Below are 27,808 nucleotides of genomic sequence, written 5' to 3'. Positions count from 1 at the left end.
TCCCTCTTGAATATAAATCATTGCACGCCCGTTTAGAAAATCTTCACATTGATTTTAGTGAATTTGTACATCCCGAGTGGAAATACTGAAAGTCTTAAAGAAATACCTAAAAGAGATCTTGGCAAACATTTGAAGTAAACCTATTAGACTTCTAAAGGAAATCTTTTGTAGTCTTTAAGTACATCCAGTAGACGATGAAAGAAGTTTTGCAAACTTTTCATGTACCCTTATTAGATACATGAAGGAAAGTCTTGGAATAGCTTGGAACGAAAATTCCATGTCCTCTGTAAATGGTGTTGTTGGAACATTGATAGATATTAAGATCCTGTCTGAAAATTCTGAAATGTTGTAACACCATTAACAAAATTATAGCACCATTAACACCATTTTTCAAATGAACTGTATCACAAGCGAACCCCCAAAATGAACAAAAACGTCTTTTCTGCTTATCATGACAGACTCTTCATGAAAGCTGTCACTGCAAAGCTAAAGGGAAATTTTTGACATTTTCTCATAAAAGTGCTTGATCACAAACTACAATTTTGTTTCCCTTGTGACCACTCATCAATTTGTTTAAAGAAAAGTTTCAAGATGGCTGACAAAGCAGCCATGCTGAAAAAAAACAACTTTATGGCCGTTACTCAACCATTTCTTTTACAAAATGTAATTCAGAAATGCTACGTGTTAGTTAGCTGTGGAAATGAGAATAAATATTCCTTTTTTTACAATCTTATATAATTTGATCTTGTATTATCGGTGCTCTTAAACATATTCTGTATCTTGGCTTATCTCACTAAAATTGTCATCTGTTCAGGGAAGGTTTCAAAATCTGGTTTCAAGGGAGGGGCACATCAGTGTATGAAGGAAACCATAAACCAAGCTAGACATCAGGGCCCAAATTTAGACAATCCAAAGAAAATAGCTCCGTCTGAAGTTTTTGTTTAGTCGCTGTTTTAGTGACAATATATGACAACAGAGTGCACTGAGCTTGCGATATGATTGTTCAGTGTTTAAACAGTAACTTCAAGTCTCAATGTAACACACAATATAAAATATAGATTTTAAGATTTACTCAGATGTATGGAACATATTATCTGAACTTCTTACCAGACCATCAGGCTGGCTAGCTGGAAATTTAGACCTTCCTTGAGAAATCTAGCCCATCTTAGGCAATCAGACAGTCCTTATTTCATACTCTGGTACAGTAGTGGTTAAAAGATTCGTTCACCGTGTTGAAGACCTGAGCTCATTTCCCCATGTGTACATTATGTATAGCCTATTTCCATGGTGATATTGCTGGAATATTACTGGAATATTGCTAAAAGCCCATAAACCCATGCTTATACAGACTTTTGTAGTTGACATAATCTTTTAAGTACAGTTTGAGGAGCAACAGTGCAATGGCATCTGGTATATATGATCAAACAAATCATGAAAACAGTCCTTGACAAACTAAGAATGTTCTGACTTAATTTTCCCAACAAGTATGTTTTTGCCTTGCCACATCGGCCACTGGAGGTACTGTGGATGAGGGATAACAAGATGAGGACGGATTATGTGTCCACCTCTGGTGACGTACATGCTGCATTTATTTGATCACATGCACTCACATGGTCACATCTGATACATCATCAATCAAAATTATAACAGAATCTGTGACAGAGAATATATCTTCATAAGCTTATCTGATTATTCCCAAAAGTATTCTAACAGATGTTGGTAAAGGTTTGGACAGAGAAAGAGTTTCATGTCAATCAGTTATTAGCATAAGATCAGTCCAGAAACATCAATAATTTCTTCTTGTCTTGTTAGGAGAACATAGTTTGTTTTCCATGAAAAGGCCACTCTGGTGCTAGGATGTCATGCTCAAGAAAACATTGGCTAAGGTGGTGTTCACAGAAAGTAATGCTTTGACAAAGTACTCGTGTGGAATCATCTAGTGTGACACAAAATTCAACATTTGAAAGCAGACTTTGTTGTTCACAGTGGTACTTGAAAAATATTCAAGACCAAACTCATTCAAAAGAAAATTAAAATTTCCCTTCCAGTGTCAAGGGCTGATAGGGGTAGCCTAGTGGTAAAAGTGTTCGGTCATCACACTTAAGACCCAGGTTTGATTCTCATGGGCACAGTGTGTGAAGCCCATTTCTGGTGTCCCCCGTCATGATATTGCTGGAATATTGCTGAAAGCAGCATACAGCTGAGCTTACTCACTCCGGTTTGAAACTGTTGTTCCTCTTGGAAATCTGTAAAAGATATACTTCTTTGCTTTTAATTTTAATCACTGATTGGATCGTTTCAGAAAAGTATGATCATTGATCAAGAGGTCAAAAGAACCAGAATGTCCACACCTTGGATTTAAGGAACATTTCTTAAATGACTTAAGAAACATTTGGTGAAAAACTAGTATTTCAGTCTTAGACACACCAGTGTCTAGATTTGGCTTTTGGTAACTCAGTGGTCACACGTTTTGGACACCTAAAACATACCAGTGTGTACTTTGTGTCACTCAATTCTCTTCATGGTTAAGAGGACCTGTGAAGGTACCAGGGTAGAATAGGCCTTCAGCAACCCGTGCTTGCCGTAAAAGGCGACTATGCTTGTCGTAAGAGGCGACTAACGGGATCGGGTGGTCAGGCTCGCAGACTTGGTTGACACATTTCATTGGTTCCCAATTGCACAGATCGATGTTCATGTTGTTGGTCACTGGATTGTCTGGTCCAGACTCAATTATTTACAGACCACCGCCATATAGCTGGAATATTGCTGAGTGTGGCGTAAAACTAAACTCACTCATTCACTCACAGTTAAGAGTGAGTTTCATCCTGCTTATAGCAATATTCCAGAAATATCATGGTGGTGCACACCAGAAATGGGCTTCACTTGGTGTACCCATGTGCAGAATTGAACGCGGGTCTTCAGCACTAAGTTACTACTCCACCACCCACACGTTTAAACGCTTAGTTTCAGTGTATGACCTACGTTATTTTTATCATTTTACGTGATTAAATTCATTTATTTAAGTCTCTAATTGCTTAAATTATTATGTTGAATTGTACCTAAGATCATTTTGTAAATCACTGGTTTGCCTTTCCAATAATCAGACCCAAATATTTACTGCATTTGCCTTTGATTATGAAATTATTGTCTGTTACTGCATCCTTATCAGTAATGATGCAGTAATGATGCAGCTGGTACTGTTTTATTGCCACTCATGTTATTGTTCACGAAATTTAATGAATTCAATAAAGCAAAAAATTAACAAAAGTACTTTCAAATGTAAATATTTAGTATTTATTTGGAATTTGATTTTCAACTACCATAAGTATTAATGCCACTTAAGATAGTTAAATCAAAACACATAAAAATTTAGGAGTTAATGAGTGTCTGTAAAACTTATTATTCACTTATGCTGTTTGGAATTGGGTCCTCCTCAACTAACATCATGGTTGATGCGACTTGAACTAATTAACTACAAATTTGTGAAGATCCAGAGTAGAAATGGTATTCAACAACCCAGGTGACTTATCCAGCAAGGTAGTCAGACTTGACACATGTCATCATATCGTAAAAAAAAGTGGTTCGATGCTGTTGCTGTTGATCGCTGGATTGTCCGGTCCAGACTCATTTATTTCCAAATTGCCACCGTAAAGCTGGAATATTGCTAAGTGCGGCACTAAACAAAAAACAAAGACATTACATTGCAACGAAAAGTACTATAATTAACAAGTAGCTGTGCAAATCAAATATTAACCAAATTTTATATTCATATTTTGAATTTTATCAGTTGTTCTGTATTTATTTTTCTTCTCAACCAGACGCAATTTGCCTGACAATGCATCGGACACATATCTGCAGATGTGTAGAAACAATCCCTCCGACTCAGTGGACAAATTCTGTCCCATATTTGTCTTGGAGAGTATTATCAACAGCACAGGACAAGACTATCCGCTCATTGCCAAACAGGTATTGGTCCCACCAGTTTGATCTGGTTGTAACTGGTCTGGTCTAGGGTTAACCAGCAGAAGCCAGTTGACCAGTTTTAGATGCAGACATACTAGTTCTGGTTTCTGTCAGAAGAATATTGAAGATGAAATAATGTGAAACTTTTTGATGTTGTGACTGAAAAGGCACTACTCACTAAAAGTTAAGGATGACAAACTTCATTCATATTACTGTAGGTATTCTGCCATGGCATGATTTTAAAAAACGCTGACATTAAAAAAGGACATGGTATGACAGATTAATTGCAGCAATATGAAAGAGTCTTGTGTCCCTGAACTTCAGTAGTGATGCTTTTTGCTGATTTCTGTTGTGGACTTTTATATACTTTTTGGAATTTCTTTTAATATTCTTCTTTCCTAAACCTGAACAAATCTGAAGCATGAGAATGATTCAAACTGTATTGAAGGTGGAGTTGAGCATGATTCTTGAAATTCTGTAAAAACTTCATCTTTATTTTCATTATAACTATAAGCATCTGTCGTGTTTCATAAGAAAAGCATGTTTTATTCTGAATTTTGACACCAAGACTTGGAGGATAATTGATTCAGGAACTTGTATCAACCACAATCCTGCAATACATTTTGAGATCTCATGCTTCAGGAGACATGTAGAAGTACATTGTGACCATTGCTGTAACCGTTATAAATATTGTCTTTCAGAAGGAACATTCTTGGCTTCAAAAGTGACCAAGCCTTGGGGAACTGTCGATTCTCCCCTACGGACCCACTTAATAAGTTTTGTCCAATATTCATACTTGCTGACATTGTCAAATACACAAGTCAAGACTACGCCGTGTTAGCGCTATCGGTAATTATCAGTTCCATGCCAAAATTGTGTCCTGCAATGACAGTATGGTGTCTTTTTCTGTTTTGCGAATGTTTATGTTGAGAAATTTCCCATCTGCATTTTGACTGTGTGCAATATTTTTTTAACTATTTCTCAATTTTCAAAACTTAGATAAACTCAACCAAATTGCTGCTTATTTAGTTTATTGGTAGATAGTTTTGTATTGAATCATAGAACGCCATGACTGAAAATATTTCAAAATCCCTTGATTGAATTTCTGTTTCTGTCGTTTGAGGATTTAGGCGGAAAAATATTGTAGGGGTATCTCATATCTGAATTTTTCTCTTATGAGTTAATGTTTTGGGTAGAATTCAGGGAATTTGACTGTTTCAAGGAACATCGGTCTCATTTACTACATTCTAAGATCTTGCATGTGGGAAATTTTTGCAGAGTTATTTAATGAAATAATTCACTTTTCAGATTTAGGCATTGTGCTAACAGTTATGGAACTCGCATCCAAGCTGATTGTCATGTTGTTAATCTTTTCATTGCATGGAATGTTGGTGTCTTGGAGCATGCTACGCACGGAACTGCGATGATTTGTGTTTTTGCTAATATTTATCTACCTATTAGTCCTCAATGGGGCAGGTGGGTAGCCTATTGGTTAAAGCATTGCCTCGTCACATGGAAGACCCGGGTTAGATTACCCACATGGGTACAATGTGTGAAGACCTTGTTTGATGTCCCCTGCAATGATTTTGCAGGATTATTGCTAAAAGCGGCATAAAACGAAACTCAGTCAGTCGGTCAGTTTCGTCGTCATGATTGTTCTTGTGCTAGTATGTTCGGAGTTGTGTCCCTTCTTCACCATGTACGTGGATTCTACCAGTTATGATCTTCGACCATTTTTCGCCATACCCATTCTCATACGAGGGGATGTCAATAAGTTTTGAGCCTTGAGCATTTTTCATACCCATGTGTCACAGCCTATGGTACGACATTGAACCTTGGGGTGTAGCTGATGTGATATATAAGTCTTGGTATCCTACTCTCAGAAGTTATTGAACAGCTCACATTGACAGAAAGAGACCCCCCTCACGGCTGTGAAAATGAATAAAATTGAGTATAGAGCAATAATTAAGTTTTTAGTTCTTGAAGGAAACTCGGTGAAGAACATTGAAGAAAGGCTTTCAGCAGTTTATGGGAAATCTTCCCCTTCATCTGATACCATCAAACGATGGGCAATGAATTTAAGCATGGTAGAGATAGTCTTGAAGATAACCACTGTCCAGGTCGCCCAACAACAAGCACTAGCCAGGAAAACATTGACAGAGTGCATAGACTTGTGCTGGAAAATCGTCGAATCACACTCCACGAGTTAGAAGAGACCACAGGCATTTCACACGGATCCATCGAGACAATTCTTCATGAACATCTCGTCATGTCTAAGGCGTGCGCAAGATGGGTGCCAAGAATGCTTACAGATGAAATGTAGCAAACAAGGGTCACCATAAGCAACCCCATTCTATCCAGATACAACAAGAATCCAGAAGATTTTCACTTTAGGCTAGTAACCTGTGATGAAACCTGGATCCACCACTATGATCCTGAGAGCAAAGAAGAATCCGTGGAATGGAAACATGTCACTTCTACCAGGACCAAAAAGTTCAAAGCCTCCAAATCAGTGCAGAAGGTAATGGCGACCGTCTTCTGGGATTGCTAAATAGCGCCTTCTACAGAGATGGCATCAGCGCCTGGCAGAAAAGATGGAACAAGTGTCTTGACTCACGAGGGGACTATGTTGAAAAATAAATGTGGTTCATACCAATATTTTGTGTTTTTCTATGCAAGGCTCAAGACTTATTGACATCCCCTCGTAGCTTTATGAACATTGAGGCACCCATCCAACATCACATTTTGCTTTCTGTAGCTATAAAGCATTCTCTTTAAGTTACAGTTAAACTGCTTTTCAAGGCCTAGTTTGTTTGTGGCAGGATTTCCTGTCCACCCAGCAGTAAAGGGGTACCTGGCAGGATGACCTAAAGTGTCTCCTTGACTGGATGCTCCATAAGAAGTTGAGAATTGAAACTGTGTTCACACTCATTCCTTGACATAGTTATTAATGTGGCTCTTTGAACAGGCTCTGTGTGGTTTGGAAATATTATAAAAATATAGTTTGCCTTTTATTACTATTATTCTCATTAGTAGCAGTGATACATGTAATACTTGTGTTTACACTTTCTCAGTGTAGTACAGATTATCGTAAGTTTGTTTGGTTTGTCCCCTCTGGGATTTGAACCCACACCCCCGACTCAGGCACCTAACTGTGATGAGTGTAAATTGACACAGCTCCCATGTCCAAAGCTATAGATACACAATACTGTTTGGAAACTACCGTGGCTGAATTGGTGAGAAGGCTTTTTTTCTGACTGTGGCCGAAAACTGTTTTTCATCAACAAACTTCAACAGCTAATATTTTAAACAAGCTCAACTAATTCACAATCTGTCAAATCTTTCCTTGCAGAACTCACTGACAATAATTGTTACTTTTACAATATAAAACCATTATTAACATCTCAGTGCCCACAAGCATGTATTGATTAATATTTTAGTTTCATTTAACATGTCAGATTCCATCCACAAATTATTTCACATTGCAAATCTTCAATTATTTTTTGTTTTCATGTCTTCATTTTCCAGAGGATAATTTGTTGATGTATTTTTAGAAAATAATGGACTCCCCAACGTGATGATCAAGCATACTACTTGTCATACATCTACCCATTTTGGGCTACACAGACCATGAAATTTTTCTTGTTATTGATTTTTCAAAGTTTCAAATCTGTGTTTTTTCAAATTGAGGATAATGTTCTTATATTCAGTGACGAGTGAGTGTTTTTGATAAAGTGTAATGTGTTCTTTTTTATAGTTGAGATGGAGTGCTTTTTTGTCACAGTTTCTGATGCTATGTGTTCTTTATTAGAGTTTGCAAAAAGTGTGTTTTATTCTAACCTTTGCACCGGACTGTTTTCGGGCTTTTTTTAATTTTACAAATTGCAGGGATTGTTTAATGTTTGTGCTTTATTTTATTGTATGTATTAATGTAAAGTGATTTTGTCCACATTTTTAGCGAGATGATATCATTTCGTTTATGGGTTCAACTATGTAAAATTCCTGTTTTGTCAGATGCTACTATCTTTTACAACCACTGTTTCAAGAAACACAATAAAATACTGAGAGAAAAAAATAAAGGAACACATGAAAGGACAAGATTTATTTTTGTCCAACACTTCTTCACAAGCTGTGTATAGAATACATTGTGAAGCAATCTGGAAACAAATAAGGGAACACTTGTGCTTTCATGTGATCCCTTATTTCTTTCCTTCAGTATGTTTTTCTCTGAGCAATTTTGTTATGAAATCCATTAGTGCAGTTAATTATTGAATTTCATAAAACTGAAATGGAAATTTTTCTGAAACAGATATTTTGGGAAGAAGTGCCCAAGGCCTCCAAAAGAACAAGAAATATGAACAGCATTGTCTGTTTATATCAGCTTTACATAGTTCTGCTGAAGCTGCATTTGAGGATTAATGGAATATTGTAATGGCTTTGTGCCACCTTGTCAGGGTTTACATACAGAAAGTCTGTGATAAACATATTGTAAAGGACTTGGGAATTATAATGGTCTTAGGACAGTGATCAGTGTCCATTTTGTATATAAAAAAAATATATTTACACAGATCTGGATGCATTGACATGACTTGATCGTGGATGAAGTAGGTGATCCTCTTCATCTGTCTTGAAACATGATGATTTCATTTGTTCATTATCATATATCACTGCCCATGTTATAGCAGCTTCTATACCTTGTTACAGGGTGGTGTGATACAGATTGTTATAAACTGGGACTGTAACCTTGACTACAGCGTGGATGACTGTGTCCCAGAGTACAGCTTTCGGAGACTGGATAGTGATGATTATAAAGTTTCCAAAGGATATAATTTCAGGTAAGGTCAAATAGATGTCAGTATCAATTAAGAACTTCATAGCTTGCCCCTTAAAACATTACTTGCTTGTGTTGGTGTGTGGTCATATGTGTAGAGCACAGGTCAAGAATCAGTTTAAGTTAAGCACTATCAAGTTCAGAGGGTACTTGGATGGGTGATCGTGTTTGTCAGCTTGACTAGTGAGTGTTTATAGGACGTCAGTCCAGCCTCACCTTAGGCAAGTGGTCTCACCCAAAGCAAGTGAGTTTGTTCAAAATTTCTCCTGTTCGTCTAGCAGAAAATGGGTACCCGGTGAGATGGGTCATGTGACCATTAACATTCAAGGCAGCTAGGGTTATCCAGAGTGATAATAATCAGATTCTGATTACAGCATCCAGTGAGCAACTATTTAGATACATGCAAGGTGCTATATAATTGATATAACAATAACAATAAATCCTTTACTTGAAAATGGATGTGTTTTACTATTACTTATGAGGTTAATCATGAAAGCATTGTTTGATTGTTTGTGAGGTTAACCATGAAAGCGTTTCTTTACAGACATGATTGTGCTTGTGAGATTTATCTGGAAAGCATTACTTGCTTGTGCTTGTGAGGTTAAACATGAAAGTGTTCCTTATCTATGCTTGTGAATTTCTTCAATTGCCATGTGAGGTCAAACAAGAAACCATAATCAGGTTGTGCTTTAGACTTCAGGCACGAATGCATTTTTTCCTTAGGTCAGTTTGACTATTAAAAGCAAAGCCAGTATGTACTTGTGAGGTTAAACCATGATAGCAGTTTTTAACAGAGAAGGTTTTTTTTATCCAATCCATTACTCAAGCCTTCATATGATAAATGTGTATGTGTCTTTAATGGCCCATACATCATGTGTACATTCATGGTTGTGTGGTGTACACACTTTCCATTCCTTCACATTCCAAACTGATCACCACGTAAAACTAGGACAAACCTCTCCACTACAAGGAATTATCTATAGCTGCTTAGATTCCAATATTCTTCTGATGCCTGGAGCAAATTAAGTACAAATTCCCAAATGGGAATTGAAAAAGATCTCAATCAATGCTTACATAGTTATACAAATGTGATGGCTTCATGAGGGTGATTTGAAGGCGTTGTGGTAGCCTAGTGGGGAAAAAGTTCACTCATTTGGCTAAAGACCTGGCTTAGACTCGACACGTGTGTACTATGTGTCAAGTTCATTTCTGGTATCCTCCTGCCATGATATTGCTGGAGTATTGATGAAGCAGCTAGAACTAAACTGACTGACTCACTCACTCACTCACTCACACTCACTGAGGGTGATTTCTATTGGCTGATAACAGGACAAATAGGAAGGAGGAAGTTGTTTTTTGCATCAATAATATAAATCATCAAAATATTAACTTTTGATGAATAATCTTTGTTTAATAAAATAACAATTTATCCTGACTAGGCTGTGTAGCGCAGCTTTGAATAACAGTAAATCCTGCGGTGAGTGAAGAGTAGTACTTTCCAGGTATATATTACCAGTTCCCAAACTACCGAAAGAAAATCCACTTACATCTACATTAAACCTTCAGTAATTACTGAACAGTCAAACAACAATCAACACTAAAGTGCACAGGGTACAAGTGATGAGATGAACATTAGATTGTCTCACGCTCTCGAATTAATGTATCTTTCTTTCCTTGAGTAGCTTTAGTAGGAAAGAGCAAGGGTTAATGAAAACTGTCTCAAGACAAATCGTGACTTGCACTAAAAATGAAGACACTGCACAGATGTGAAGTGAATCTTAAGAAGTGCTTTACAAAGGAACCCTTTTTATCTGGACTGTCCATGTTGTGCTATGAAATGCTCTTAGTCGTAGGTGATGGTAATTCTCATACATTAACATAGACTTTTGGGTAGCCTAGTGGTTAAAGCATTAGCTCGTCACTCAGAAAGCCTGGGTTTGATTCCCCTTATGGGCACAATATACAAAGCCCTTTTCTGATGCCCCCCAATGTGATATTGTTGGAATATTGCTGAAGTAGCATAAAACTGTACTCAGTGACCTACGACAGTCATAGTTGTTCTGTAATACAGTATCCAGTGAGTTGAAGAGTAGTGGTTAGAGGTGGGTAGGTTGGGTGGGTGAGTGGTTGGTTGATTTCAGGGCAGCCTTAGGCCTGAAAAGGCTTACCTGCACCCATAGTATGATTACACAATGCAAATTTAGAAAGTGGTCAGATGCAACATATGTCATATTTGGGATTTTACTTTCACTTTCACTTTCCATGTGGAAGTCGAGGTGGATGAGCAGGTTAGGCGGCTTACTTTCTGTGTTGGCGATTAGGTGCCTGACTGAGTGAGGGTCGGGACTCAACCAAAAAAGTAGTATTGAGTTAGTACTTTACTAAGAAAGTGAAATCCCAAATATGACATATGTTGCACCCATAGTAGTTGCAGAATGTGATTAGAGTTTCCTCCCTTGCCAGCCTACTCTCTGTCTCTGTCGGAAAAAAGGTATAAATATTCTTGGCTGGATAATTCTGTACACACTTATTTTATACCCCTCTGGTTGTCTTTTTCCTCCCATTTCCAGGATGCAACACCTGTATTGTTGAATATTCTTTCTTGAAACTTTCTATGCAAGTAAGTGTAGTGCCATTCGTTACCTGGAATATTTTGTTTTATATTTTTTTTATGATTCATTAGGACAAGTTAGAAATCAGGGTAGTGCTCATTTCCGGAGCACAACTCCAAAGCTATTTAATATAACTTGCTGTGCTGATTAGTCAGGTGGTGAACTTGGGCCTTTGATTATTTGGGGTACTGAAAATTACAGAACAGAATTATTTTTGACCAGGAGATCAATAATGAATAAATTTTCTTTTTAATCCTTTCAAACCCAACATTTCGCTGTCATATGAGACCCTTTCATCAGTTCACTGGATCATTGGATTGTCATGTCCAGGTTTGATTATTTTCAGGCAGCAAATGTCTATAACACATGTTATATTTGCGAGTACGAGATAGTAGAAACCACACTCTCATAGGCAGGCACATAGTCGCCAGCATACAAAGCCAGCCATCTAACCCACTCAGCTACTAAGACTTCCACTAACATGAAAGTCAGACAACTGGTAGTCCTCCAAAGACTTTGTGTACCCCTCAGATAAGCATCAATTGTCAAGACTCCCACAGCCGAAAGCTATGAATACACAATGCTATTTAGAAGTTGTCACATGTAACACATTATATACTAAGGGGAATAAATTAGGGATCACATGAAAGCACAAATGTTCCTTCTTTTTTTTCCAGGTTTACTCACATACTGTGCAATACAATGCTTGTGAGAAACCTAGAAGATAAAAAAGGAACACTTGAGCTTTCATATGATCCCTTATTTTTTTCCTGAGTATATTTGGCATTACGCTTTCTCAGAAAATTACAGAATCTAATACTTTTGTTGAGCTTTATAGTCCCATCTGGGATACATTATAATCCACACCCTCAGTGTTACATTTCTAAATGGCAAAGTGTAGTCATGTCAACATCTTTCTGGAATATTGCCCAGTGTAGTTATAAACAGCAATGAAACAAAATAATCACTTACATTTACACGAATGATTCGCCCAAATTTGAAACTTATCGTGGGCATGCATATCTACAAAAGCAGTGTGATGAGACGTGAACTTTGCATTAATTCTCTGAGCTGGACAGAGTCTGCATTCGAGTCAGAATGACCTTATATATATATTGCCCAATGTCACGTCAAGACAACTAAACAACATGATCAGGGCTTTAGGAAATGTCACTTGGTATACTCCCAGGGAGGTACAGTGCGCTTGAGGTATGAGTCATTCAAAGCTAGACGTTATGATTAGTGCCCTGTGTGAAACTGAGACCAAGTCTCTGATGTAAGGGTAATTATAGCACTGATAGACTTCATAGAATTTTAAGTTGGGAGACCAAGTAAACACCCTAAAGGAACTTGTAGGGATTGCCCATTGTTCAGAGATTGGTGCACTGTAGGGACGGTAGCAGAGTAGGTTGGTAGGCTGCTTCTTATCACATGTTACTACCAACACATCATTGTCTGGGTGTTGTGTAGTTCATTGCGACATCAAAGTTCAAGTGTTGAAACAAAGGGATGGATGGATGGATTTCTGGTGGTGGGTTTGGTGTGGATGAATGTGTGGGTGGGTGGATGGATGAATATGTGTATGGATATGTGGGTGGGTGGATGGATGGGAGGATAGATGATGGGTGATGATGTGTCTCTGGATGATAGATGATTTTTGAGCAATGGGTGTGATGGATGAATGGATTGATGGATGATTGATGGATGTGGTGACACACATTCATCCATTGCCATTCATTCACCTGATATATCCATATCCATACACTTATTCATGAATGGCGATGCTTCTTTTTTTTTTACCCCATCATTATTTTAGTGCATCACTGTCCTTCTGTTATTTTAGGGAACCACTGGCCTCTTCCTATTTGTGCTGTATCCCATCAAGCCTATTACCATGCTGTTTTAGTTCATTACTGGCAACATGTTTTCTTTGTAGCGCCTCTGTATATATAGCCCCGTTGGTACTGACCCACAATTCACCTGATGAAGGAGCAAGCATACACTCTGAAACATTGTGTTGCCCACAATAAAGAAGTTGATATCCATGAATCTGGCTTTACTTATGCTTCCACTTCTGAATGTCCTTGAAAGGCAATACATCTTATTTCTCCTGGTGTGTCTCAAACAGAAGAACACATAATCTTCGAAAAGGTGTCTGATCCTTATTCAAATTGAAATGTCGACTCTTGAATGATTTCATGGTTCAACTCTTCACTCACCTGTGAGTGTTTCAGGACCTGGAAATTGGAAAATACACAGTGAATTTCAAGGAGCAATATGGTGACAAATGTATCGAGATATCGTGTTGAAGTTCACGATGAGTATGTCTGGCTGTGAGATATTGTCCTGACTGGTTCAGAAGCAGATGATTAAACCTGAATGTCATCCTTTCCATCTTGAGTTGGTTCTGTTCCATCAATGTTGTCGACCTTGAGTACATTGAAACTTATTGGCTGTTATTTCCTAAACTCTGTTGTGAACCCTTCTATAGTCTTTGATGGGCTAATCAAGCAATTACTCTGGAGTTTATTTTTCCAAGAATACAAGGAAAGTTTTGGTCTTACCTACTAACTGTTACTAGATAAGCCGATGATAGAATGGATAGGGCTTGATGTAATATTGTGGTGAAAGGTGTCACTGATTCCAACTTGTGTTGAATGGTGTCACTGATTCCGACATGTTCGATTTACAGTTTTCTGTGTGCAAATGATCAGATATGCAGTTGTGTTTGATGAATGTTCATAACAGTTAACAGAAGTATTTTAGGGTTTATTAACATACAATAGGAGTACAGGTTCATGTCTTCCATCTTCGTCTCCTTTTTATCATGTGATACTTGTATAGTTGCATTTAAAACAGGAATACTTAGAGTCAGCAACATTTACAATCAAGAGCTTTCAGAGGAAGCATTTTGTATCAGGAAAAATTTATGTTAGGAACATTAACATGAGGAAATTTATCATTGCCATTTAACATTGGGAACAGGAACAATTAGCATGGGGAAACATTTACCAACAGGAACATTTAGCATTTGAACAAGAACATTTAGCACAAGGAAACATTTAGCCACAAGAATTGGAACCTTAGTGCAGAAAACAGACACAGAAACAACACTCACTCAGAAATTTATGCAGAAGACAGAAATTGATGCAGAAAACTGATATAATTAAACAAAGGAAATCATGCAGTTGTTTGAAGCCAGGAGTGTTTAATTTAAAAGTTCAAAGATGAGAATTATAGATGATAAATGTAATCTCATCTGAGTTTCTGCCTACATCAAACACATCAAATTGTTAACTGAGCATTTCAAAGTTTTATCAACTCATCTGTATTCTGTGTTCTCTGTTAGACGGTTCGTGAAAAGCACTTCAGAATCTTGTTCACTTAATTCAGTTAGTTCAACTCCAAAAAGCATTTGGAGCAATTAACTCAGCAAGCTTCGTTTCCTAATCTGTGAAATCTGACAAGAGAGTTTTCTTATTGTCAAAGTTCATGCATTTTTTTCTCTGTGGATCATTGCAATTTTTCAAAAATTTCTTGAAAATTTACAGTTGTACTTAACCATCAAGATGACATTTCTGAACAAAGGTCACTCAACTTTAAAAGGACTAAACTAAGCATTGTCTCCCATAACTGATTCCCTAGCTAAAATATGGAGGCAGTTAGTTTCCAGAGAGCAGAGACTAAAATGATCAAAAGTGATGGAGGTGGTGGTCTGTAAGTAATCAAGTCTAGGCCAGACAATCCATTGATCAATAGCATGATCTATGCAACAGGGATACAATGACATGCAAAGTCAGCAATACTGTCCACCTGACCCCATTAGTTGCCTCTTGCAACAAGTATGGGTCCTGAAGACCAATTTGAAGGCAGATCTTCACAGGGGACTAGTATTTGTTTCAAACATTTGCTTAATCTCACTTCTGCTGTTTTAATCATTCAAATTCTTTTTTAAGCTGAAAATAAAAATAGATGGGGTAGCTCTAAACTTCTTTTAGTATTGCAAAGAGTGAGAAGCAATTTCAGACTATTTGAAAAAAATCAATATTGTGCAGTGACAGTCTACTGCTTGTTTAAACTGATAAGGCAAGACCAATTTTATTTCTTGCTCTATGGATCCGCCTGTCATATTTTTTCAAGATGAGGAGAACAATTTTTTGCTCATAAATAAAATACTCATGTTTTTATTGCCCAAAAATGTAAACTTACAAGAAAATGTTTCCTAGTTTGTGTTTGTTCCTTATACACTTCATAAACTGCCAGTATTAAAATACTTTATAGTATTTAAAACAATTTTACTTTGACTGGTGATACTTGTTTTTATTTATTTCCATCTCCAGTCTTGAGGACAAAAATATGTAAAAGAAGAAATAAAATTGGTTTGGCTTAACCATTGTGATTAGAACCTAGGGGAGTGTTAGACTTTTTAATCAAGAAGACATCCTAAGGTACCAATTTTCTGATATGGGAGACAAAAAAATGGGGTTTATTGAAAAAAGTCAGGATTTCAGTAATTCATTTTTAAATAGCTGGACCCATGGGAGAAGCTAGGGCAGTAACAGTTTGACAGACAGAAGTAGTGATTGTACAATGGACAGTTTTTAGCAGAAATGTCTTCTGATTATGGCATGAGTTGTCTCTTAACATTCAGGATGAAATATCTTTTATGCAAAATAGAGTGACCTTAACTGTTTCAAATTTTCAAATAGCCCACTCAAGGTCAGTGGAATACTTTATGTTTCTGCTGAAAACACTGGCTATGTCAATATGCTGAAGTGTAAAACCACCCATTTTATACCAACTGAAATGGTAGAAATCCAGGCTGGGAATTAACACTGAAATGTGAAACAGTTGCCCATTTTCATGGGTTTCTCTCAACATATTGAAAATCTGTGTACTTAAGAGAAATCTGCTTTACTGTCCTGAAGTGAAATTCTCTCCCCCAAGGTTTTCATCAATGTCTTCAATAATGTCAGTAACAGCTTATCAGCCATCTTGCTTGCTTGTCTTCTGAACTCAGATAAATTCTCTGAGGCTGTATTCACAATTGATTGTTTATATCACAGATAAGTAATCTTTTTTTGCCTGTGAATCTAAGTATTTTGACATACATGAAGTATTGCTTTTGTGTGACTGACTTGAGAAACAGGCTGAAAAATGTTGCATGTATGTAGTTTCTGTCAAGTCAATGTATTCCTTTGTATCTGTGTAAATTCCATAAGACTAATTCATTTGCACATAATTTCCAGATAGTTACTGTACTTATTATTCAGTATGTTCATGACTTAGGTTTTGAAATGATTAATTTTATGGAATAGACTGTCAGGAAGTGTTCAAATCTAACATGTTATTTTGGGGGTAACACTTAATCAATTAGGCACCAAATCATCAGTGCTCTAAGTCAGATATCTAACCCACTCTGCCACCACTTACACAAAAAATAGAGGAGGTTCTAGAATCTGTACTTTACTGAAAAAGTGTAATCCAATCTATAATATGATATGCTATGAGAAACTAATTGTTTTGCATTTGATATTTTTAGATTAGAACTTTTTAGAAGTCATATTTGCATGCATTGGATGCTTTGCTTGAGATTGAAACATTATGATAAAGATTATAAAGAAGTTGTCATCCATAATAATTCTTTATGTGTTTAGAAAATACAGTAAATATGTTGAAAAGAAATGGAACACCTTAAGAAACAGTGACTCTTGGGATACTTATAAGGAGTAAAAAGTAAGCTAGTTGCTGTTATCAAATGTTTTATTGAAAAAGTAATTAAAGTTTATAGTTGATATATGAATAGACAGATGTGTGTATGTAATTAAAACTGTTTTCAACAGGTAATTATAAGGTGATTAGAAAATAAATCGTATGTATAGAAACAGTATTGTTCATATTTAAGCATGAGTAAATAAATGAATAAAGAAAGGTATAACTAAATGTATATAAAGAATAAAATTAGAAATAAACATATATGTAAGTCATATTAGTGAAATAATTTTTAAAGTAAATCTTTATTACGGTGATGTATTCATCTAACCTAAACCTCTAAGGCTAAAGTGATAAATTTGGTCTTGAAAAAATGTTGCACAATCTGTCAAAAGTCGGTATATTTTTTATCACTGTCATTGAAAACATGTCACAAAAGTCTCCCTTTCATCAAAGGATTGTTGTGTTTAGTGTCTCTTTGATAGATGTAGCTCTTGTTTGAAGTTGTCAGCTATTGTCAACCTCAATAAGACATGGAGTACCATAAACAACAATGGCTAATTAAATTCCACTTTACACAAACAGTTAACTTTCTTAAAGCCTGTGGAGCTTCTATTGATAGTCCTTAATTGCAGAAGCAAAGGGTGAATGAGCTAATTAAGCAGGTTGCCTCATCAGTGATTGATGCCACTTGTCTCCCAGGGCTAAGGAGGCAGGCTGACCTCACTGTGCAGCCACCTTTGTTTAAAAACCATGGGTGCAATGGACCATGGTGATCATTAAAACAATTGTCTGCTTAGGAGCCATATCAAAAATATTAGTTGCCATAAATAAAACAAGAGCCAACTTTTATACATATATTGAGGGTAACCAACTTTTATACATATATTGAGGGAAACCAGATAACACCTCTTCATGGCAGTGTTCCTTTATTTCCATATTTTCAGTAGCGTGTAATGCAAAGCTTGAGAAGAAACCAAGAAAAGAATATACAAATTTGTTTCTTCAGATGTTGCCTTATTTGTTACCCTTAGTGTATGTATGTTTTAAATTCATTTGCATAAGATACACACAAAGACATATATGAAACTCCTGCCAGATTTCATTTACACCTTGTAAATACTGCTTTTAGTAGATGTCCACAGTGTATCTCTTATTACACGTGGGGCTGTGTGGTAGCCAGGTGGTTAAAGTGTTCCCTCATCATTATCAAAAGACCTGGCTTCATTCCCCACATGGGTACAATGTGTGGAGCCAATTTCTGGTGCCCCACTGTGATATTGCTGGAATATTGTTAAGAAATGTTTAAACCAATAATCAGTCATGTCACACCTCATCTACATCTGCCCCAGCCACTTATGATATGGCCCCTTTCTTCAACCAAAAGAGATTATCTTAATACCATTGAGGTTATCTGAACAGTGACGTTACTATGTGGAATCAATTAGCACTAACGAGCTATGTTGAGACATGCATTGTTTTCACCTGTGTATAAAAGTATTGTTGAACCTTCCTGTTGTCATTCTGAATCAACATGCTGACATCATCACTTGCTGAGAGTCTACCACAGAAGGCTGTTGAGCATCTACTGGAACAGTCCCAATTCTATTTAGAGTCCTGGTACTTCAAGGAGACTGACAACAAGGTGAAACTCTGCTTTTCTTTTGACAACAGCAGACAGGCCAAGAAGTTTCACCCCAAACCACATGGAAACAAACATGAAAGTTTCAACAAAGAAAGTGCCCAAGTTTCTAGGAGAGACAAGAATATTGAGCAACAAGAACGTTTATCTGAAAGATTGTGTCATGTAAATTATGAAAGTCAACTTACATCTGTTGCTCGGACACCTTTGAAGTATGTTCCTACAACTGAGACCTTTCATCAGGCAGAGACACCACAGAAGTTTTTCGCAAACTTGTTGAAGAAGAAACCTCCCCAACCAAAGAGTGATGTAAGGACCGAGTCCCTGAACAAGAGTCCTCTACGGCGGATGGTAGCTGTGGTTGTTGGTAAGACGGATTACTACCCAGAACACTCAAGTCAAGACAGGACCACACAGGCTGGGAGTACAGTGTCCAGTTATGGAAGGACAACCCAGACAGATTATTCAGCTCACAGTCAAGGTGTCCATGAGGTCAGTGTTTGGACACAGACTGACACTAAAGTTGAAGCCAAGTTTGTACAAGTAGGATCAGTGTTGGATTGTAATTGTGCAGCCACCCAAAGTGTTAGCAGTGCAGTACAAGTTGAGAACAGGTTGATACCAACCTTTCATGCCTTCAATGGATCTACTTCTGTTTGCTTAACCGGGCATTCTCAAGCAAAGTCTGTTTCAGCACAAACTGAGGCGTTTAGTGAATCTTTTAATAGTGATTCCATTGCAATGCTTTCTAAACAGAATGCTCCCGGACAAACCATTTTCCCTCATACTCTCAGTGACATTGCTTCTCAAACTGATAATTTAGTTCATCTTCAAGGTAAAGCTGTTTCGGTTCAGACAGATTCCAGTCAAACCCAGAGTGATGCTGCCTCTCAAACCGATGCTTTAGTTCTCCCGCAAGGTGAAACTATTTCGGTTCAGACAGATTCCAGTCAAGGCAATAGTAACATTGCCTCCCAAACTGATAATTTAGTTCATCCTCAAGGTGAAACTATTTCAGTTCAGACAGATCCCAATCAAGTCAATAGTAACATTGCCTCCCAAACCGATGCTTTAGTTCATCCTCAAGGTGAAACTATTTCAGTTCAGACAGATTCAAGTCAAGGCAGTAGTGACATTGCCTCCCAAACTGATAATTTAGTCCATCCTCAAGGTGAAACTATTTCAGTTCAAACAGATTCCAGTCAAGCCCTTAGTGAGTTTGCTTGTCAGACACACTCCTTTAGGGTACCTCTTCATGTTGAGGAAGGTACAATGGAGACTGATTCACCAGATGTCACAGAAGCAGCTAATACCCAAACAGCTGCAACATGTTTCCAGGATGGTTGGTCACAAACTGAGTCCACAGATAATTCAGGCCAAAAGGAACAAGTTACTCAGATGAGCAGTAGAGACAGTGAATGCATCATGGAGGTAACCACTCAAACAGATCTGGGTCAGCAGGAGACCAGGGACACTCAGACAGACCCAGACTGTCATCAGGGTTGTCATGCCAGCACTCAGACACCAAAGTGCAAGGTGTTCAGGTCTGGAGTGAAACCAAGAACCAGACCACAGAAACCTAGGAACAGTTTGGAGAGCTCATCAGAGCTTCAGAGCTCCAAGATGTCACCAGTCAGTAGTGTATTTCAGTTTGGCGCAAATTCTTTTCCTGGGTTCTCATCGCCAAGTGAAGGGACAAAGGGCACCTGCAACATGCAACAGAAAATAGTTGCCACCTCAAATGTTGATGAGACCTCGAGAATCATTCCATCTCCATCACCTGAGAATGACCTCTGGACCAGCCTTTCTACCCCATCAGTAGAGACGACCCCAAATCCAACTACCTCGAGCAGAGACAATAACGACATGACCAATGTTTTGACTCCTATCTTCAGTCCGTCATCTGAGAAGACCTTGGCTACCCCTATCTTCTATACATTATCAGAGAATTCCAGTTGTGGTAGTCCACCACTCTTTGACGATTTGGTCACAGCTGGAGTTCTAGCACAGACAACCAAACCCTTCATCATGAAGGGTTTTCAGTACCAGAAAGGAGCCAAATCTTGGCGAATTGATGATGAAGATAACCCAGATGAATTCTGTGTGTATGAAACCATTAAGGGGAAGCAAGAGTATGCAATAGATCTGGAGTCTATGACCATGGTGCGATTGAGCCTGAAGTCTGTTCCCAAGGCTGTATTGAGACAAGTCCTCTACAGATGTGTATATCGGAATGTGTACAAGTATGAGCCTGACAAGAAGATGGCCCTGTCTGAAGTGTTGAAGTGGCAAAACATCCTTGATGACTTGTTGGACTAGGTGGGAACTGTCCTGTTCATGAGTAGGTGATGGGATTGCTGAGAAGCTACATAGTGGAAATAATGTCTATGTCCAGAGTGAAAATCAAGGGAGAAAATGGATATTCTAGATTTGATCCAAATGGAAGAAAAGGGCTGAAGTGGGAATACTAGATTTGATTTAAAGTGAAGACCAGGGGATAAGGTGGGAATACTATATTTATAAAGGGAAGACCAAGAGCTAAAGTAGGAATACTAGATTTGCTTGCAGAGCAAGGCTAGGTTAGCTTGAAGCTAAGAGCAAGGGCTAAACTGAGAAGTCCAGGTTTACTTGAAGTGAAAAGCAAGGGCTATAGTGGTAATACTAGGTTAGCCTGAAGCTAAGAGCAAGGGCTAGAGTGGTAATACAAGGTTTGCTTGAAGTGAAGAGCAATGGCTAGAGTGGTAATACAAGGTTTGCTTGAAGTGAAGAGCAAGGGCTAAAGTGGTAATACTAGGTTAGCTTGAAGTGAAGAGCAGGGCTAGAGTGGTAATACAAGGTTTGCTTGAAGTATGTCATTTGAGTGTGAAAATGAACAAACTGGGTGCTGCTGGGTTAGCATTAAAGAATGTTCTGAAAAAAAAGAATGTTCTGTTTCAATGGAGACTGGCTAACTTGCTATTTTCTGAGACTGTTTGAGATGTCCGCCAGAAGGCAATGTTGATGGATTTAATAACACTGAAAATGGACATTGTAAGGTTTTAAATTGCCGAGTATGTGATGATGACAATTCACAATGTGTAGACAGAATATTGAAGATCATACAGGACTTGGAAGTTAAATTCTTCACAATCTCTATGGAAGATAGATTACTTTGTCTGTGCAGTGCATATATTTTTATGTAAAATGTCTTAGTCATCTGTAGCCAGTTCTCTGCATTTAATTAAAACTGATTTCTGTATTAAGACTAATATCTGTTTTATCATAAATGTTTTATGTAAAATGATGGTAATCAGCTCTGCAATAAAAGTGTTTTATATGTTTGGATATTAAGACAATTGTCTTCTTTCATTTTGTTCAGCAGACAAGGTTGAAGTCCAATGCTGAAAAATGTCTACAAACTGATTAACAATACAAGGACATATTCATTTATTTCAAAATATCACTATTCATTTAAAAGTTTATAGGTAACAATTTCTGGATTGTATGTATTCTCGATGCATGTACTGTGTCATACAGTGTGAAATCTAAGAGTGAAGACTGGGAAAAATCTGCACAAAAAAAGTGCACATAAATGTTGTACAGTCAGATTAATAGTGGGTCTCTGTACACAGCAACTCATGTCATACACAGATGCAGATAGATTGGTGTCATGTTCCTGGAGCAATTCATCTACGTCTTAGCCTTGTCTTTTCTTATGTTGGGGAATGCTAGAAAAGAATTCTCAGAATGTATGTTTAACTTGATAATGTATAATGTTGTGCCATATGTTCAACAGACTTCAGTCAGCATTGGCTTCCTGTTGAAGCCAGAATTCAGTTCAAGACCCTCACTCTAGTGTCATATTTTTAACAGATATTTCACAGTTTCAACTAGCAAAATGTTTCAGGGCCCTTTCATTGAGCATCCATGCTCTCAGGTGATAGTAAATCCACTACTGTCATCTTTGATTGTCATATTAAGATTGTTCTCTATAAGGTGGTACAGCTACAGTTGAGTGATCAAAATTCTTTTCTTTTCTGGAATGGGTTATAGTGAAAACGGACCCCAACAAAAACGGCCAAAACAGAAATCGAGAAAACGGCCACCGCTCACAAGAAAACGGCCATTGGTGTTAGAGAAAACGGCCCATAAGCTCAGAGAAAATGGCCATTATAGCAGAAAACCATATGTAGTTAATTTTACTTTTATTCATCTCTCCTTCAATATTATAATAACAATATTAACACTGTCTCACATTTGTCTTCTTTTTTATCCAACCTTCAGTATTATAATAATATAACACCCACACATTCTCTTCCTTCAATATTATAATCACCTTTGATGTTGGCCATTTTCTCTAGACACAGAGGCTGTTTTCTCCGGGCTTAGGGGCCGTTTTGTCATGAGCAGTGGCTGTTTTCTCGATTTTTCTGGGGGCCGTTTTAGCTGGGGGCCGTTTTCTCTGTATCCCTCTGGAATAGGCAATAAATGTGAAATAGGTTACAGGAAGTTAATCTGAAGATGAAAAGTGTTGTGTCGCTAAAATCTAACTTGTCAGTTTTGAGGTGATAGTTTTCTCCTAGTCAGGATTACTGGAAGACAGGCAAGGAAACAAACATTTCCTTATTTAAGCATGTGAGCGGTGTTATTACTTATTTTCATTGACACGATCTATTCAGATGACTTTCAATAGAATGCACAGTTGGAATCTTTATCAGCATATATTGGGTGGCTGTCTGACTTGATTAACATGTGTGATCATATCCCAGTTGCGTAGATCGATTCTCATGCCGTTGATCACTGGATCGTCTGGTTCAGACTCAATTATATACAGAGCTCAACCATATGGGAGGGATATTGCTAGGGGCAGCATTAAGCAACAAATTCACTCATTCGCTCACTCACTCACTCGATCCGTTGATCACTGGATCGACTGGTTCAGACTCAATTATTTACAGAGCTCAACCATATGGGAGGGATATTGCTAAGGGCAGCATTAAACAACAAATTCACTCACTTGCTCACTCGATCCGTTGATCACTGGATCGACTGGTTCAGACTCAATTATTTACAGAGCTCAACCATATACTAGGGATATCGCTAAGGGCAGCATTAAGCAGCAAATTCACTCGCTCGCTCACTCACTCACATGGTTAATTTTATGATCATTTGTGACAATTTGTCAGAATCGTTTACTGGTTTACCATCCCCAATCACGTTTTGTCTGTCGAAATAAACATTGAAAACATGTAGGTTTTACAAGCACAGCCAGCAGGAGAAGTGTTCGGTAATTATTCTCAGAGTAACCACTAGTTAGAGAAACTAATAATATATCACCCTGTTAATATCACTGAAATTCCTCAAGGTTTGACCATGAAGTTAAATTACACTGTGTAACAACCAAGGTGCCGCTGCTACTGCTCATCCCAGTCAACTTTCCTAAACACGTCATGTATTAGTGCCATAATACTTACATATAATACATACAACTCACTAGGTGTATGCTGTGTTTGTGTTAGTGCAGAAACTTGCCTTTTTCATGCAAAAAAAATTCTAAAACATGCAAAGAAATAATAAGAACATGCAAAAAATATTTTGCGTGCATGTTTTAGAAGCATAGATTCTGATCTACATAATTATAAGAAATGATTAAAATTTTAAAAAATCAAAACAGCAACAAATAGCAAATCCAAGAAATTTTGAAATTTTGATGCAGGATTGTAATGAAAATTACGTGCACTTAAGATCAGGACTATATATTTATGATTTTATTTCCTCTTCAAATACCCTACTGTGAACACAGTGCGTATCAGTCTAGAAACTTATCATTGACATAGTGCATACTTTTCTGCACCTAGATTTTCGAAGCTGTCTTTGTGCTACGACAGTCGTAAGTAAAAGTTAATGTATGGCACCTAGAACTATCTTAGCGGTTAGAGAGCTTAGAAATCTAGGCCCTGCTTCTCCAGAAAAATCATCAACCCCTGAGCCATAAATTATGAACAGTCACTTCCTGAATTTTATTTTGTGTTTTACAGATCCACCAGCTGTGTTTTTTCAAGAATTAGAAAAAAAAATAAAAGTGAATTTTCCCCGCTCAAAAAATAAAATCCTAATGTTTTCATTGGCCAAAATGATTAGATTGTTTTTCACCCCATATACACTTCATAAATTGTCAAACCTAAAATACTTTGAGTACTTAGATGGAATATTACTTTGATTGGTGATTTTAATTGTTTTTTTTTCCCTCCTACCTTTGAGTTTTCTGAGGACAAAAAATCAATCTGGCCTTAAAGAGCTGAAAAAAGTATTAAAAAATTTATGTTTTGTTTATTCCTGACCTACCAACCAGGATTTTTCACTAACAGTAAACTGAGTGCATAAATAATTATGACCTTGTATAAAACAGGATATCATTCAAATATTAATATCTTGCTAGAAGTACGTCTCACATGGACCAATGTTTGAGTGCCAGAATGCGCTGCTTAATGGCCTTTACGACTTTCCATTTAAGAAGCGAAGATTTATCATTCCTACAATTTCACCATAATTGGGCGCCATTATTTCCTCGACATTCATCATCGGACAGAAACTATCAATATAATGTTGCAAGGTTTATGGAGAACGATCTGAGTTGCAAACTAGGTCAATTGATGCAGCTTGGCACAATTCAGAATATGGCTTTAAACATGGTAGCTTAGTGAGAACTTTCTATATCTACAAGCTCTTCCTTTATGATGATGGTCACTATGCCTACTGATTATCCATATTTGGACATAAATGTGATGGATTTTTAGTAAGTTATTTCCCTCAAATTAGCAGTCTGCCATGTGTATAGTATCAAAATTATTTAGCACGCTGATAAACCTTGATGGTGCAAATACATAACATCCACGAAATGTGCTTGTTAATGTCTATATGTGGAAGAACAAGCAGTTTTAAAATCATGCGAGGATGTTGGTAACTGCCAGCTGACTCAACCGACATTCAGACTTACAGTTACGTACATCAGTATTTTTGATTGTTAACACGTGGAAGACTTCTAATTTGAGGGAAATAATCGCCAAGCGATCTACCTGCCACCATAGTGGGATACTGGTGATGTACGTTACTTGCATCACCTGAGATACAGTGCCCATATACAAGTGTGATTACAGTAACATCGTAAAGGCAGTTAACAGCTCAAGATTAATATTATTTCTGATTACTTGCATATGAAACAGCTGGACAATTGAACATGAACTTTTCTCATTCTGTTTCTCTCTTGTCAGTTGAAACTTTGAGATTTACTATGTTACCGAGTTGGATTTAACACCCTGTAAACAGTATTCCAGTAATATGAGAGAAAGCCTAGAGTCATGAACATCTCAGATGCAGATTGCAGACCAAGATCAGTGTAATCTAGTATCATTTTAGCTTTGAGGTTTTGAAACACCACTAGTCAAATCTATGAAAGGACCATGGCGCACAGCCTGCCACTTGTAGATTTTAGTACCGTCATTCTTATTTTTTTTTTTTTTTTTTTTTTTTTTTTTTTTTTTTTTTTTTTTTTTTTTTTTTTATTATTAATTTGTTTATTATTATATTAAATATGTATGTAGAAAAATGTGTTAGGATCACATTGTAGTTGGATATGTGTTCCCTAACGATATGATTGCTTAAGATGTAATTTCGGATCATTGAGTCAAAATGATTCGAAGTTATAAAATCTGATCATATTTAACTGAATTAGCTGTTAGTTGGAGTGAAACGTGTACACAGCTGACAGCTATTTTTAGACTAACAGTTGTCACACTTTAAATTTTTGGTAGATGTCGTAGTGACTAATTGTGTTGTATCAGTAACTTTATGTTCTGGGCCCTTGGACCTTTGAAGGTCAAGGGTAGAATATGTCCTGAGCAACCCATGCTGGCCATAAAAGGTAACTATGCTTGTCGTAAGAGGTAACTATCCAGTTCCCAAATGTGCAGATGGATGCTCATTCAGTTGATCACTGGATTGTCTGGTCTAGACTCGATTATTTACAGACTGCCGCCATATTGCTGGAATATTGCTGAGTGTGGCATAGAAGTAAACTCACTCACTCACTCACACACTTACCTCTGAACCCTTATCCTGGAAACCAGTGTAAACCTAAAAATTCGTAACTTTGATCACCATTGTGTTAGGAATGGGATTAAGCAGTTAGTAGGGCTACAAACGTTTTGAGAATAGTTAGCCTTCCAGTTAGTTGCCTAATGCCTAAAGAGTGTGGGTTCAAATGCCAGATGGTATTAAACAGGGAAAAAGAAATAGAATCTCTACTGTACTTCAATGGAAAAGTGAACCCCAAATGCAGTATGTCAAACAGCTAGAATATTGCAAGTATCATCGGCCATGTATAAGTTGTGTTAATTGTTTCCAGGTATGCGGAACATTATATGGAGGAGAATGTGAGAAAGCGGACCTTGGTGAAGGCCTATGGTATCAGGTTCATCCTTACCGTGCAGGGGCGGGCGGGCAAGTTCAACGTTGTGCCTCTTTTACTGAACATTGGCAGTGGTCTGGCACTGCTGTCTATAGTAAGTATACTTTCAATAACTATCTACAGGCTTAGATATAATGTTAGCATAAATACGTAAAAAAGAGGTTAAGTTTGTTAATTTCTTTTCATTTTTAAAAGTGTTAGGTCTGTGTATGTCTTTGTGGCAAAGCTACTATATAGTTAAAGAAGAATGTTTTTCCAGTTTGCCAGTAATATTATCTTGTATCCATGAAGATCCCAGCTAGAATTTCTATTCAGCAATGAAAACTCGTTGTAAGAGTTGACTAACAGGATCAGTTTGTCAGGCTCTCTGACATGGTTGAAACATGTTGTCATATCCCAACTGTGTAGATCAGACATCAGTGCTGATCATGCTGTTCCCTGGACTAGCTGATCCAAACTTGATTACTTAAAAACCATTGCAGTGGGTGTAGAGTTACATAGTGTGTGCCACCAATGAAGATCAAGGTAGGCAGGTCAAATTATGTTTTGAAGGGGAGGGTTGGACCCACTTCATTGCCTTTTTTACCTGTGGTTTACAGAAT

The 27,808-nt window shown here is 37.4% G+C and overlaps 1 protein-coding gene across 3 annotated transcripts in view; it reads left to right on the top strand.

The window, feature by feature from the left end:
• The window catches only part of LOC137254777 (P2X purinoceptor 4-like), a 120,336-nt gene that overhangs the window by 59,089 nt on the left and 33,439 nt on the right, over positions 1-27,808 (top strand). For 2 of the 3 annotated variants that reach the window (XM_067792552.1, XM_067792553.1), the window contains exons 7-9: positions 3,819-3,966; positions 8,668-8,798; positions 27,144-27,300. In XM_067792552.1, the coding sequence (XP_067648653.1) occupies positions 3,819-3,966; positions 8,668-8,798; positions 27,144-27,300 (436 nt within the window). Of the gene's footprint in view, positions 1-3,818; positions 3,967-4,664; positions 4,813-8,667; positions 8,799-27,143; positions 27,301-27,808 lie in introns of all 3 variants that reach the window. The other variant, XM_067792551.1, reaches the window with a different exon arrangement.

This window comes from Haliotis asinina, chromosome 1 (assembly GCF_037392515.1).
Source record: "Haliotis asinina isolate JCU_RB_2024 chromosome 1, JCU_Hal_asi_v2, whole genome shotgun sequence".
Classification (NCBI taxonomy): domain Eukaryota; kingdom Metazoa; phylum Mollusca; class Gastropoda; order Lepetellida; family Haliotidae; genus Haliotis; species Haliotis asinina.
The sequence above is the reverse complement of the archived record's forward strand: the minus strand, read 5'-3'. Positions and strand labels throughout refer to the sequence as shown.